Source organism: Ictalurus punctatus, chromosome 18 (assembly GCF_001660625.3).
Source record: "Ictalurus punctatus breed USDA103 chromosome 18, Coco_2.0, whole genome shotgun sequence".
In the NCBI taxonomy this organism is placed as follows: Eukaryota; Metazoa; Chordata; class Actinopteri; order Siluriformes; family Ictaluridae; genus Ictalurus; species Ictalurus punctatus.
Genome location: NC_030433.2, coordinates 15,571,398 through 15,587,009, shown reverse-complemented (window position 1 = coordinate 15,587,009; position 15,612 = coordinate 15,571,398). Strand labels below are relative to the sequence as shown.

Here is a 15,612-nt window from a genome sequence, read left to right as displayed (position 1 = left end):
TGGGATTTTCCATCTCGAAAAACGACCGCGTCACACGGCATGAGCGCGTCTACATTTAATATAACGAATACAAGAACGGCCCTTATTGTGCTTGCAGTTTCACACCACCCCAATCACTCGAAATAAAACTCTTCGGATCTACACGCTTGACATTAATGACATATTTTGATTCAAAAACGGCGAATTTCGCCGAAAAGCGACTATTTTGCAGGTATAAGAGCCAGTCATGTTTCAATATGCTAATGTAAACTGCAGATCATGCAAAACATGCATAAGGACAAGGGGGCATTTCCAATTTGTATATTCATACAAGAATCTGATTTTCTGCTAAAAAGATAATTAATTAACAAAAGTGTAATTGTTTCTGTGTCCTTTTTGTTTTCTATAGAAAATTTTTGTTCTTCTTCCAACCCTTCTTATATAAAACTAAAGAATTCCATTAATTCAAATGAACGATTTAAGGAAATGATCCAGTCACAATCTAATACGTTCACTAAGAATCTTTATTGTGTTTCAATGACATAAGTTACTGGCCACATCTGTGTTATGTTGCAGAATTTGTACATGTTATTTTCTATTGTGGTTATGCATTAATAAAGGTTTTTTTTTCCAGCACCAGGCAAGACATAGGGCCTACAACTGGGTCCCAGTGAGCACAAAAACATTCAGAAAAGTGTTTTTGCCAAAGGTTCATGCAATGTCTGGAGTAAAAGGGTTTTTTAATAGATGTGAATATGGACACAGATAAGTGTGACTGTGTGGTCTACACAAGACATCAAAGTTCATATGGACCAAAAAAAACCCCACAAAGAACAAACCAATTGCTTTTTTATGGGACATTTTTATAGGTCATTTTATGTCAGGCCATGCTGACTATTTATAATACAACTTCATGCTCACTGGGGTGGCTAAGAGTTTGATTATTTAATTTCTAAACAGTTTAGAATGAAAAATAGGAATTCTATAAAAAAATTTACTATTCAGTACTATTTGTGAACAACATGCAAAATGTAATGTTGCTTATGTTTAACATGGTAACATAATTGCCTTTCAGCTTTCTTAAACTAAAATATCAACTGTCAGGACTGATCTGAACCTGCAGACTCAGTTCTGAACTTGTTCAGGGTTGATGGTTATTCAGGATTAGAGCCATCCATCTTACAGACAGGCTTATGGGCCTCCAGAACTAACTCCAGCCTTTCTTTCTCCCTCTCCAGCCCAGCAATCTCTGCCTCCAGCTGAGCCTTCACACGCTCCAACTGCTCAGTCTCCTAAAGGTCAAAAAGAAGAGTTTAGCAGTACATATAGATTCCAGTGTCATGTATCATGAGAGAAATAAGTATTACATTAAATCTAGCGCCAGGATGGAACAAATGGTTAAATGGTAATACTTTATTATTAGTTACAAGCCAGTAAATAATCCAATTTTGAAATCACAATTGCTATCCATGAGACTCACGTTTTGTAATGTGTCCGTAAGCATGCGTCGACGATCCCGACATCTAGCAGCTGCTATTCTGTTCCTTTCCCTGCGGGCTCTCCTCCTCTCACACTCCTCAATGGATTTCTAGAAGTGATTCAGAGGCAAGAATAACGGTTAATTGTACAGAATAACTCTATTTTAAAAATAAGAACATAAAAGTTCATGATGTAATTCTCCCAAACCTTCTCCCACATTTACATAAGCAATATGGCAGGATCAAGCAAATGATGATACTGCCATCTTGTGGGAGATAACTGTACAGCACACAGATTTCCCCAAATATTACTCCTCTTACTCATCAATGGCCAGATTTACAATCTGGTTTGAGTGTGTGCTTTCTGAGTCCCGCGCGAATATTACTACACTGACTCACCCTATGAGATCCTATATGACTAAGGTGTGAATCACACAGCCCTCTTTACCATAACGGGATGAGTCAAATGAACAGCCTCGTCCCTGCTTCCACTGTTTAGGAGGTTAAACCAGAATATTTATATCTACAAACGAATCTACAACTTACAGGTTGGTTGCTGTGTTCTTTGTCTGGATCCTGAGATCTGCCTTTTGTCGCAGAATGGAGTAGCTCTGGATTGAAACACTGTGACAGGAGACATGGACAGTTTGGCAGTGAAGAGGGCAAAAAGGAGGCCATGGTGTCCCAGATGCACTCTGCTTCTGAGACAAGAGAAGACTCAAGAAGCCACTCATCATCTGGCCTGGAGGTGACAGAGTCAGCATTGGAGCTAGATGTGACTGCATCTGTGATCTTCTGCAAAATATTGTGACGGAAGCAATAAATAAATAAATAAATAAATAAATAAAAATACAAACTTTAAAAACAAATTCTAAATAAGAAGAAGAAGAAGAAGAAGAAGAAGAAGAAGAAGAAGAAGAAGAAAAACCAAAGAGTGGGAGTGTTAAGAGGTAGGGCTATGATTAGGAGCATAAGAATACTGATTCATACATAGCCTAATTAATGAGCTGGTTGAAAATAACTACACAGGGAGTATTTTATTCGCTAAATGTCATTGTCTTCTCACTTTAGCTATGTATTGGTTGTTTTACTTGTTGCCTTTCTATATCGCATGCTATTACTAAAGCATCTGTTTCCCCCTCCACTTTAGTTCCATTTACATTTGTTCAATTAGTTTAACGAACCTTGTGCATTTGGGTGGTGGTGTTCAGCTCCAGTCGTGCTGCCATGTCTGTAAAAAGTCCGTAAGTGAAAGCTGCACTCCCGTGGCTTTGATACATCTCTCCAAATGTTCTCCAGGATTATCATGACCGTCAAACCCAATCATTTAGATCGTCCGGGTTTTCCCCCTCTAAAATCGCACATTTTCATCTCATCAACTCCTGAACTGAAATCCCTCGCGCCACAGGGTGAATTCAAACGACTCCACGCGCTCCTACAGGGATGAAAGTAAAGCACGTGATTCAATCCATATTTCACTACACTAGTGTGTTTCAGTCCCTCCCTTTCCCTCTTGAGTACGTGATACCCTATCCCTGTCCAAAAAGAGCTATATTATCGCCTTCACATAATGTTTCAGGTCAAAATAAACAAACGAAGTGCATATGGTTTCCAACTGCCTTCAACTTTTCGGTCCACATCAAGGTTAAAATCAGCAAAATATTACATATAGCACAAATAAAGGAAATAATTTTAAACAACTCTGAATTGTTTGGCTTCACTGTATTTGTCTATTAACTCTACATTTGTTGTGTATTTTATTTAATTTGTCAATTTCTATACAAATATCTGACGGTTGGTCAATAACACTACACTGAATACATTCCATTGTGGTCCCTCAGATGATTCATATAAATGGCGCCGATATTTGTTCTTCTCTCTTCCGTATTAACATCATTTCGCTTTTTCCCCACATTTAGCTAGAGTGCTAAACCTTTCAGACGTAGGTAGTTCAAGCTTAGTTTAATTTTCCCCACTGACTAATGACTAACCTGCTGTTAATTTGATTACTCTGTTAAACTAAATCGCGTATACACAGCAGTTTAAAACTGAACTTGAACGCTGCATTTCCTAGGGCGTAGAGAATCAGTTCAGCTAATAGGATAGCTAGCTCAAATTTCTTCGCCCTAATCGTTTTTCTTTTCTTTTTATATAATTAGAATTGTTTTTGTTTTTCGATATTTGATATCTACCTGATGTCCACAGCCACCCTGTTCTCTTTCTGTTCCTCCATGCCTCAAGTGGCATTCAGCCTCTGCTTTGTTGTCTTTGTCAGAAGTTGTGACTCATATCAGCGACAATAAAAATTAGATTTAGCTTCAGGCCACCTGATTCAGTTTTCAAAACTGTGTGTAATATTTCTGCACCAGTTTAGTCACTCCTGTCCACTACTGAGCTGATCAACTTAATGTCACCCACAAGTTTTTTTTTTTTTTTTTTAAATGGTAATTTGTCATCTTTCAGGATGCAGGTGAAAGAAATGTTCTGCCTCTGTATTACTTGACCAGAGCTACAAAGTAAAAATGCTGGTCAGGAATCTACATGATTATGGTTTTATATTACATCTCGTGATGCACATGGACATCATCATAATCACTGATGTAACCTGGGGTCATCAATTGTTTCTGGGCTTTCAGAATCAGACACCCTTGTCCAGGTGAACCATTCGGAGTTGATCAGGCCCTGTCTTGTGTCCAAGTAGTTTAGACTTTCTCGCTGATGTCCAAATGGTTATTATGTGGTGTTACACTTGTTTTTGTACTAATCCTGCATATTTGACCTGTTTGGTAACAAATGTGAATTAGTCATTCATTTTATGATTTTCATGAAAGCACCTTCTTCCCTGTAGTATTAGTAATACAACCTGCTTACACAGCCTTCTCCACATCTTGATTATCATTTAAATCTCCTTGGGCAGTGAACATTTCATGTGAATAACAAGTGGGAAAAAAACAGTCTGCTCTATATGAATCACTCAAGGCTTAGTGCTTTACTAAGCACCAAAAGAGTACAGAATGTGTATTATTTAATAAATACAAATGTGCCATCTGCATCTATTTATAACAGACAACTTCCTCTCTAGTTTACTTGCTTTTATAATAAATGAAAAGTGATTACTTGAAATGTAATACATTTACATCATACTAAGTCCACATATACAATTATCAGTAAGTGTAAAATAAATCAGTTCACCATCTTGATTAATGAAACATTTATTTTCTCCTCCTCAAACCTCTATTTATCATTAGAAAAAAATCGACATGTTGCTATTTGAATTTGTGAGTCAGGACACTGATGTAATGTAAATGAGTAATACATCAAAATCATGTTATTGCTATTTAAGCTTTTATTACTTGCCACATGTGTGTACAAAGGTTCAAATGAAAAAGTCTATAAGAAACTTTCATCAGAAGTAAAACATCTATATAGTTTTTAACCATGCAGGTGGCAGGACACTATAATGGTCTGTAGGCACCAACAGTGACATCAAACAGTTTCGGATTGGTCAGGTTCCCTTCCTTGTCCAAAAGGAAATAGAACTTATGATTTTTTACTTTGAGAGGGATGAAGGAGGGTGATTCCTGCCTGTGTGCGTGACAAGCCACTTGATTCAAAGGTACAGTTAGATGCCAGGCATTGCTCACTCCTAGGGGTGACTGGGTACACACGGTCACCTTTCCACCTCCCTTATGCAGGACCACACGGCTCACAGAGCGACGGCTGAACAACATGCCCAGTCCAACAATTCCTCCTCCTAATGGCAGAGTAAAACAGAGATGAGACCTGTGGTGAGAAGGTTTAGTACTTTATAAGAGTAAGGAACAGTCAAGTTCCTACACAGACTGTCAAGGATATTTGTATAAAAGTAAAAGCGTTGTTAATCTTCATGATTTCATTATAGATATCCAATGTATATTTTATGTTAATTATGGATTTATTAAATTTTAGTGAGTTTTTCACTAGATTTGCTGACTTTTAATATACAATTATCAAGGTTAAGAGTCTAGTGACAAATCTAGTGACATTTCTGAACAGATGTTAGAAAACTGTTCTGTACAGCTGCTGGTTGAACAAGTTGAGAGAGCAGGTTTGGTGTGTAAATCTCAACTGAGTTCCTCTTGCATGAGCCTATGTTTCCAACGAGAAATCATTGATCAACATAGTTCCCAACAGCCCAATGCTCACCATTGTTCCAAACAAACAATCACTGATTACCAGTGTTTGCCCCACAGTTGTCCCACATGTACACTTTGTTCTTTATTTTAACCTCTCATTGTGGCTATATTTACAAGTAATAAAAGAGAGATATTCTATCCATAACCATTTCCTTCATGTCCATTTCCCAAATACACACTACCACTGCTTCATTTTGCCTGCTTTCTATACAGAAATTACAGTATACTGTAAATATCTAAATTCTTTGTGTTGCCATGACCAAAGAGAGTCCATCTTTCTTTTACAAGAAATACACTATAATCGATCATTTTTAATAAATGCTTTATATTCTAATAAAACTCAATGTTACAGTTGTCTTCATAAAATCTTCCTTCTTCATGTAACATTCAAGTCCAAGTGGCTTTATTGTAATTTCAACCATATACAGCTTGTACAGTACACAGTGAACCGAAACAACGTTCCTCCAGGACCATGGTGCTACATAAAACAAGACACTGACCACATGAGACGACACAGAACTAAATAAGATCTACACATTTTTACATAAATGCACGTGCAAATGTGTGCTAACAACACAAGACAGTACAGTAATTACTAAAACAGGACAATAGGCACAGTAAGTGACTGTGCCTATTGTCCTGTTTTAGTAATTACTGTTTGTAATTACTGTTTGTCTACAGCATCATTTGGTGACTTGTAGAGACTGCACATGTATTATTTCCCCTGAAAAGAGATTGTGATAATAATTCTAAAAATGTCCAAAACGTTATTTTCATTTGAATCATCAGCAATATACACAATATTTATTAAACAAACAGACCTTAAAAGTGATAGTATCAGGTGTATGTGCACAGGTGGGAGTGGAGTGCGCATACACCTGATATTATCACTTTTAAGCGATAAATACATGTGGGATCCTGAGTAGGATTGGCAGAACACTTACCTATAATAAGACAGCCGAGAGTGAATCCATATCTCCAGGTATTGGATCCAAGGTTTATATCAAAGCTAAAAAGTCCCATTTCCGTCCTGACATTTTGAGGCTCTTTGCTGCTCTTTCTCGTGTCTCGAAGTCCTGTGAACGCAAAATAGGCCAGATAGCTCCAGAACAGAAACTGACCTCCACAAAACAGAGCCAGGAGCCTGAAGAAGCGGCTTCGGTCATGCTCGAACAGCACCACATCTCTCACCACGGCGGAATGGGAACTCCGAAGTGGTTGAACGGGGAGTAACCTTACATGAGATTTCAATGATATGCAGTTCAATGGATTCAAGATTCTGGGATTTTTGATACTTCCCACATACCGCCTGGACAGAGGCAGAACAGCGCGGAAATGCTGTATACAGGTCACCCGATGGGGTGCAATGAAGATAGCCCGAGCTGTAAATAATACACACTGAGACGCCATGACGCTCGGTTAGATATTTAAAAGTACAGTATTTTTATACTCCAATTGGTTGAACTCTGAACTCCAATTAACTGTCCATAAGAGATAGTGGCAGTTTCTGTGCACCTATATTTTAGCTAAGACAGATCACCAGGACGCTGCCATATTGTTCTTTACTCCCATTAGTACGGAAAGCGCGTTGGTCCAAATCTGTAGTCTGTCCCTGTAATTTGATTACGCCATGCCTCCTAGTGACTCACTGTTCATTTCCGCCTGGGAAGTTCGTATTTACGAGTTGGGACGTCATAATTACGATGTCATGTGCGTTCAAGTGACTTTAATCGGAGCAAGATGGCGGTTTACCTTCTCTTAATTAACTAAAAAAAAAAACACAGCAAGGTTTTTAAAAACTCTACTTCTAGAAAATGAACAGAAAAGAATGCGCATCCGGTGTATTTTGTTGCTACAAAAAAAAAATGTTTGTAGCCACTGAAAAGTTTATCGTTACATATTATATTGTTGTATAATCGCATATTGTGCAGGCTGTTAGATTTTAACAAGTTTACCGTCAACTACAGACGTTACTTATGGAAGCCCTAAACGGCCATGCATTGTTAGTTTTTTTTTTTTTTTCTTCTGTTGTTTCCTTGTGATCTCGACATAACCAATAACTGTTTTCTCATGATGATTTTATTGCGAGAAAACCTCTCGTTTTGTGAACGGGACTAGTGTTACATGCACGTTGGCATCTTTGCGATCATAAGTGTAATAACTTCCCGCTGTAGAGATGGACCTTATCTCCGCATTAAGAGAGAGGGATGTCCCTTCGTCAGGTGTCGGGACACTAATGTGGAAGTCGTCAGTCCTGCAGAGATGACGTATTTTTGTAGGCCACTCCAGAAATAAGCATCATCATTCCCTCCACAAAAAGCAAATAGGGTTTTTCCATTGGCTTTTGGATTATTGCAGAAGATAAACTGTGACCAACTAACGTTTGATTCTTATATGTTTCATTCATTAAGATAATCTTCACAAATGAACAAAACTTATATGAAATTTGAAGCCTAAATATAATCGAAAGAAGTAAAAGCTAATGCTATAAACAAACTACACCAAGGTCGTATGACTTAAACATCACAACCACTACGTTTCTGTAAATTCCTTCAATCTTTATTTATTTTATTAATTTTTTTAAAAACAATACGCTTGGAAAATACTATAAATTGATAGATCTACAAGTTTGAAAATTTGAGTTGCAAGATCGCGAGTATAAACACAACAAGGCTATAGTAGAGAATGTTTCCTGTTTGGCGTGATGACGTTTAATTTCCCCGACAACCTCTGTAGTCCAATTTAGCTACTTGTTAGCAACCGTCTTTTTCAAGACACTTAAAAGCTTTAAAAAAATCCTGAGTGGGGTATTACTGATATATTTTATGTCGTAGTATAAAACGTGAACATTTCTTGAGCTTGTGTTAACCACAGACCTTATTCAGTCATTTAACCAAAAACCCATTCAAAAACCCAATTGACTTCGGGACGATGGATGTCCAGTACACAGAAAAATTAAGTCGAGATCACGAGAAAACAACAGGGGTGGAAATTATAATGTATGGCCGCTTCCGTAGTTGCACCCATTGATTCCACCATGTTTTCTTACTGACCCACAACAATAATAAAACAACAAGTAAACAACAATACATTGTGCAGTTATTTATTTTATTTGGTAAATAATTTTCTGTATTTTATTAATTCTACATTACTAAATTTTCTACATTTTATAAATGACTGAATTATACATAAGCCTTTTGGAGTTAATTATTTAAAAAAAGCACTAAAAACATGTAATCTTTTAAAGAAACGTTTAAGAATGTTTGTCTAGTAGCATTAATGTTGTAAATAATGTGACTGTGCAATACCTCTTGCTCTTGTGGCATTGAATAATAATAATAATAATAATAATAATAATAATAATAATAATAATAATAATAAAAAGAGCATTTAGTCACGACAGACGTCTGTAATGCTTATCGACCCCAAGATAACTACAACGAAAATAATTATTGTTGTTTAAATCACATTGTATATATTATTGTACTGGAATAAACCTGCAGTCATCCATGTCATAGAATATAATTGACTGTATACTGACAAACCAGCTGTGGTATAGCCACAGGGATGAGACAGGGTGGATCTTGTTGATTTAAATAATCACTGTGGGTATAAGAGCAACTATGTGCAGCCAAATCAGCAATATCTTTGTCATTTTTGCATTGTGGAACAAATACGACATTCTGCAGATCCATCTATACATTATGAGGCTGTGCCCCTCCTTTACCCCCCTATGTACTGTACAAAAACCTGGACATGCCGCTGATTTTCAGAGCTATATGACTATGTTGCAATGTTCTAGACAAGTTCCAAATTATGTGACCATTAATATAATGTACATAGTATGTACAATGTACATTTTTTACAAGTTTTTATTTTTATGTGAACTAGAAATGCAATACATTTACCACCCTGAGTACATTAATATGATCTTTATGTATGTGCCGTCCTAAGTAGAGTCTCCAAAAGATACATGATTAATACCTGATTAATGATTAACATCTGGAACAACACAGATTTGATGTTTTATTTATTCAATACCTCAAAAAATAAATCACACAGAAGTCTCCAGAAGCCAGTAGATGTTAGATTCTAGGCTATTTCATGGAATGGGTTTATAAACATATAATACACAAAAATGTGTGTATGTGGAAATAAAAATATTAGCCATGGTTATCAATGGTACATTAATGAACAGTTTTCAATGTGTTTACTGTATCCTGTTTACCCCAGTACAGTGTGTAATGTTTGGGTTTATTTTTGTACAAATTGGGGAAGGGGTGTGTGTGTGTGTGTGTGTGTGTGTGAATGAGTGAGTGTGTCTGCTTTTGGAGCTGTTAATGGCTTAGGCCCATTGTTCTACCTGAATAAACCTTATCAGAGCTCAAAGAGAGCAATGAGTCCCTTCTTATTTGCATACAGAGCTACAGACAAAACTGTGAAAAATAAACCTGGAGAAAATAAACCATCTGGGCAAAACCTGTTAAAAAAAACAATTATTTGTAACTATATAAAATAAAAAGAAATAATATAATAAATTATGAAATAACACTAAATAATAAAATAATTAAACATGACAAGTAATAACATATACAGAAATAAAAGAAAATAAATTAGAGTTTTTATGAGGACACACGAAACTCTAAATCAGCCCAGAAGTGGGACAGACACTGAGCTGACCTTATTATTGCTGTGAATTTGCAGGCGGTCGAATGAAACATAGTTTTTAATGAAAACTCAGTACTTATGTAAGTCCAGATGACCCAAATTGTGCTATACTTAGTTAGGTGTCAACCCTGTAGCCTTAGCATTAAAGTAGTTAAGTGCAAACATATTAAATTATCTGTTCATCCCCCCCAGGCCACACTGAATGACTACATCAGTGTAGTAAGTCTGCCTTAAATGCTAATTGCTGTCTATACTTAAGCAATAGGACATACACCCCACCTCAACCCCAACCTTCCACACCCTCAGGCCCACCGACTCTTATTTCACTCCTTCAACAAAGCCTACTGTCCCAGTAATTACTCTAAACATGTCCACACCCATGAGCCAAACAGTTCACACACCTCACACAATCTGACACATAAAGGACCAGTTTGGTTTCTCTGCAGTACAGGCTACCTATTTTAAATTGCTTAATTTTTTTTTTGCGTGGGTCAAATAAAATCCGCCGTTTTTAGATCATTTTTTTAAGGAATAGTATAATATTTTCCTTGTTTTGATGCGTAACTGACATACTTAAGCGGATCTGCACCGTTACTTTAACGCGCACGCGCGAGACTTACCTGGTCACCATGTTAGGTAAATGAATCGGTTTAGTTCAGTCGGACGCGTGAAGTAAAAGTGAACTAAACAAAATAATAATAATAATAATAATAAAAAAATATATATATATATATATATATAAAACAGGGTTAAATGTGGCAGGTAGCAGCTTAAAGGTTGATAAAACAGGAATACTTGGTTTATTGAAATTAAAACGAAAATATTATTGAGCAAAGAAACCTGTAAAAAGCAAAAATGCCGCGAGTGTTTCTGGTTAAAAAGACGAGCAGCACTTCCGGGAAGAAAAAATGGAATGAAATACCTGACTGTGCGCGAGGAGACATCTATACACCAGGTGAGTGTTTACATGGTTTATATTGTTCACAAAGCAAATATTGCCATGTAAATGACTTTTATATGGCTTCATGTTCATTAATTCTTAAGTCTTTCGAGATTAGACCTGTGTGCTGAATGAAAACACTGGAGATAAAGTTCTTTACAGGTACTTGAATAGAGGATCCATGCAGTTGTCTAGTTTAGGGCTTTTGTTCATTTACAGGAGGTCGTGGTTTGTGATTCATGCTCCATCGCCCTGCACAGTGAGAACTTGTCATAGGAGTCAAAACTAGCCATTCAGTATGAAATAATAATAATTTAAAATAAAATAAGTGTAAGTGTGAAATAAAATAAATTGTAGCCTAATAAGTGTTGAGTATGTAACTTCAGCTGGCAAGCAGTAAGTTTTGCTGAGCATTAAACAGAATAGAAGTTGTTTCAAAAGGATCAACAGCTCTGCAGTAGTACTACTAAATGCTTAGTAATACTAGATACATTAGTATGAAATGTTTATTCAGGAATGGACGTGATGGGGACAATGGATGGTACATTTTAAATAAATAGATGAAAATGTGAGATACAAAATATACAGAATATACAATAAATACACAGGCCGATAAATACACAGGATAGGGAACACTAACTAGACAGAACAGATCAGAACAGTATTGGATGGAAGAAACCAGTGCAAACAATTTGTCAAGTCTAGAAAAGTAGACTCTATCCTTTCATGCAATTTAAGTAGAAGAATTGTTTCAGTGATGAGCTGGGAAAACTGTCTCAGCTGGGGAAGATGGAGAAATGTAGTAAAAAGTGTCCTATATTATAATAAAAACAGTGTTTCTGAGGTCAGTACAATTAATCAGATAATGCTTGTATAGAGTACAGTTTCCTATTGATTGGTTTATTATTATGTTTAATATGTATAACTTGACCTACTTTTATAAGTAATCTGTCTGGTCGCAGTTTTTGGAATCAAAATAACAGCACAAAGAATATAGGGAGCAAAGTATCCATTAATTTGTCCCTTCAGTGACTGTTTAAAAGGTCCATTAATTGTTTTTCACTAAAGTTTGGAATGACAGTACAAAGAGCTATAGCTATACCCATTGTGCATAATCTCAGGCCCATGGCAACTTCTCAGGATGATCCCTGTGAGGGCAGGGTTGAAAATGGCCACTGTGAATCTTTTCCCTTTGAAATCCCTTGCATAGGCTTCATTATGTGAGCATGAACCGCACTTATTTTATGGAGCTCATTGATGTACTTCAAGGGTGTCCAGCTCAGTAAGTAGTGAGTCACTGGTTCAGTTTGGTTATTTGCATGCTCCCTGACTTAACTTCTCAAATAACTACACAGTTTGAGTGTATTGGAAAATGGGTAATCAGCAATCTGAGCAGGACATGGTCCTGACCCATTGGTGGAATTGTTAGTACTTATTTAATTGGATGGTGTAATAGACCATTTTGCTTGCTTTTCAGTGTGTATCTTCACTCATCATGGCCATGAAGAGTGTGAGCACAGCCCTGCTGAGCTGCCCATCTGTCCCTCCACCCCACAGAGCAAGACCACACAAACACACACTCAATCTCACAGCTCGACTGCCCAGCTGTCCTGCTCTGCCATGCAGGAGTTGAGCTCACACAGGCCTCCTTTCATCTGTTCCAAAAATAAGGTCAGATTAATTACATTTTCGGGAAATTAAAGAATATTCTAATACTGGACCTGTTGCCACACTTTAGAGATATGGTCTCTGTTTTCTTTCAGCCCAAATCTCACCTTTGCTTCAGTAAATAATTTTACTTGGATACTGTACATTTGTATCTAAAAACCCCCACAGTAATCTAAAGGTGATGGGATGAACACAGGACATCTAATTCACCATATGCTCATACTGAAGGTCATTTTAACATACCTGGTATTATTTGACTTTACACTATGCGGTTGTTAAATATGAATAATTTCTATCTCACTATCTGGTGTTATCTGGAAGAAGATGGGTTTACTTTGAGTCTGATTCCTCCAAAGATTTCTTCCTCTTGTTATGTCCGGGAGTTTTTCCCGTTTTCCTTTCCTTGTCATTAGGGATCTAAATCTACATCCGGATTTCTGCTGCTGTGTGATATCTATTGTTAAAAGTGCTAGACAAATAAAACTGAATTCAATCTTTTTTTGATTCCGTTCATTTATGCAGATGGCCAACGCGAATAATGAAGCATTGAATGTCTCTCAAACCACATCAGATTCCCCTTTTTCCTGCCCAATATGCAAGAAGACTTTTAGTCTTGGCCGAGTGATGAAACGTCATTTAAGGACTCATAGTGACTTGAAGAGGTACTCTTGTGAATACTGTGGGAAAGGTTTCAATGACGCTTTCGACCTCAAGAGGCACGTGCGCACCCATACAGGTGAGCCGGTCATCACATGTTACCATCTCTTCTTCTCCCTGTCTCTCTTTGTCTAAGCCAGACAGTTTCTCTTGCAGGTGTGCGGCCCTTTAAGTGCACTGTGTGTGAGAAGGCCTTCACTCAGCGCTGCTCCCTGGAGGCTCACCTAAAAAAGGTTCATGGTGTCTTCCAACAGTATGCCTACAAGGAACGCAGGGACAAGCTGTATGTGTGTGAAGAGTGTGGCCTGACTGCTCAGACACATGACAGTCTGTGCAGTCACATCCAGGTCAAACATCCCAACAGCAAGATTGCCAAAGCAAAATCCAAAAACAGGAGAAGGAAGGCACAAGACCGAGGAGGAAGTGTGTCACCCTGTTCTCCTCATTCTCTAAGTGATGCCGATGCTGGTGTTTGAGTAATGCTGAAATGACAAATGACCTGGAACATATTTCAAATCAGGAGGTCAATGGAGGTTTAGATCAGACAATTGAGAGTTCAGATCCCAGCACCACCAAGCACAGTTCTGAGCAAAACCTTTAAGCAACACTTGCACCAAAAAGTTGTACCCTGTGCTCTGACACCCTTCTAACTTTAAAGAATGGATAGGTAAAGTCATGTTTTATGTGTAATTGCCATAAAGATAGGTATTGCTTTCATATTGATTAAGATAATAAAATGTAAATACTTTGTACAAATGTCACTGTACAACAATTATACTATTGATAAGGAGACATATGCTGTTGCACATTGTTATCCTTAATGTACACACAGAAGTTTGTGTATCACATTTAGTCTCCTGTATTACACACTTTTACTCTTAAATTTTATTTATGTGGTTATCACAGATCAAATCATTATTAGATCTTTTAGGTCTCTAATGCATGTTTAGAGCGTTCTTTTTACACTGTACTTGAATGTTTGGGGATGGTTTTGAATCCCCATATCTACTAGCAAATAAAATATGTTTATTTTTCAAAATATGAAACTTGTCATGAAGTCTCTTTTAAAGACCAGGTTGCAAGACAAAGGACAAAATGAGGCATTAAATATCTTAAAATCCATAAAATTATCACCAGACAAGCCATCATGTACATTTTCCTGTGGGATAACTGTTGCAAATACTGATAGTTATTGTTGGGAAATTACTTTGAGAGAAGACAACACAAGGAAGGGTCTGTAAATCAGGACATGGAGCCATCTTTGGGTGTGTTTGAGTATGTACTTAGAGATTATAGGTTAACATCCTAATTATTGACATGCCACTATGTCAGTGAGTCTAAGCCTATAGTTCTTTTATTGAAAATATAATGGGTACACGGAGCTCTTATATCATTTGATTTTATTTCCCATCGACCACCTGAGAAAGTCAATTCCATGAAGCTGTTCTCTTAAGAATTTTTTAGGTTTTTTGTTTTGCATATTTTTCTCGAATATATGCAAAAGATATATATTATTTAATATGTGCACAAAAACAGTGTCATCGTGGGTGTGGCCATGCGTGTGGCACAGGGTGGAAAATAAGCACAGGGTTTAAAAAAAAAGTCTTGCCAGCCGAATCTGACCTCGCATAATATTTATTACTCGTTTGAAATTCACACAGGTTTCATTAATCATATCGAGTGCATTTAGCAAAAGATTTTGTTTTTGTTCTGTCAAATCCCTTCAATTGCCTGTTAGGATCATATGCAACCTTGTCCTGTCCATTATTTCCTGGTGTTACTTATTCATTTCCCCAACCCATGCCTAAACCCCTGGGGTGATCTGGAATTGCATTCTTGTTATTATATTTTCCAATACCCCACCCCGCCAAAAAACAAACAAACAAACAAACAAAAAAAAAACACACCAAAAAACCAATTCCCTCTTTAAGAATAATTTAATGTCTTTAATGGATTCTATATCCATGTATAGTGGTTAGAACCAAAGGGTTCAGTCAGTCATACATTTGTTTGAATTAATAGCGCTGTTTTATCGTAGAAGGAAAGT

General features: G+C 37.0%; 2 protein-coding genes across 3 annotated transcripts; one reads left to right on the top strand and one right to left on the bottom strand.

Annotated features, from left to right (window-relative positions):
• Window positions 1-485: 485 nt before the first annotated feature.
• Window positions 486-7,269, bottom strand: fosl1b (FOS like 1, AP-1 transcription factor subunit b). 2 transcript variants are annotated; one of them, XM_017491842.3, is made up of 5 exons: window positions 3,650-3,778; window positions 2,642-2,892; window positions 2,004-2,252; window positions 1,460-1,567; window positions 486-1,271 (listed from the first exon to the last, which is right to left on the bottom strand). In XM_017491842.3, exons 2-5 carry the CDS (start codon window positions 2,735-2,737, stop codon window positions 1,134-1,136), a joined length of 591 nt encoding a protein of 196 aa, XP_017347331.1. In that variant the 5' UTR covers window positions 2,738-2,892; window positions 3,650-3,778; the 3' UTR covers window positions 486-1,133. The 2 variants fall into 2 exon arrangements, 1 of the variants encoding a protein (XP_017347331.1); XR_006984050.1 differs by lacking the exons at window positions 486-1,271; window positions 1,460-1,567; window positions 2,004-2,252 and adding an exon at window positions 6,577-7,269 and having other exon boundaries at window positions 3,650-5,211.
• A 3,751-nt stretch (window positions 7,270-11,020) lies between these two features.
• Window positions 11,021-14,599, top strand: ovol1b (ovo-like zinc finger 1b). The gene is made up of 4 exons (XM_017491993.3): window positions 11,021-11,255; window positions 12,718-12,911; window positions 13,431-13,644; window positions 13,722-14,599. The coding sequence occupies exons 1-4, from the start codon at window positions 11,156-11,158 to the stop codon at window positions 14,039-14,041; spliced, it is 828 nt and encodes a 275-aa protein (XP_017347482.1). The 5' UTR covers window positions 11,021-11,155; the 3' UTR covers window positions 14,042-14,599.
• Window positions 14,600-15,612: the final 1,013 nt, after the last annotated feature.

Bases quoted from the DNA above. Each gene is read 5' to 3' on its own strand.
- fosl1b (XM_017491842.3), bottom strand. From the start codon at position 2,737: ATGTATCAAAGCCACGGGAGTGCAGCTTTCACTTACGGACTTTTTACA. The intron at 1,568-2,003 runs GTAAGTTGTAGA...AATCACTTCTAG, and splicing joins AAGAACACAGCAACCAACCT to AAATCCATTGAGGAGTGTGA. The intron at 1,272-1,459 runs GTGAGTCTCATG...TTTGACCTTTAG, and splicing joins TTACGGACACATTACAAAAC to GAGACTGAGCAGTTGGAGCG.
- ovol1b (XM_017491993.3), top strand. From the start codon at position 11,156: ATGCCGCGAGTGTTTCTGGTTAAAAAGACGAGCAGCACTTCCGGGAAG. The intron at 12,912-13,430 runs GTCAGATTAATT...TCATTTATGCAG, and splicing joins TCATCTGTTCCAAAAATAAG to ATGGCCAACGCGAATAATGA. The intron at 13,645-13,721 runs GTGAGCCGGTCA...TTTCTCTTGCAG, and splicing joins GCACGTGCGCACCCATACAG to GTGTGCGGCCCTTTAAGTGC.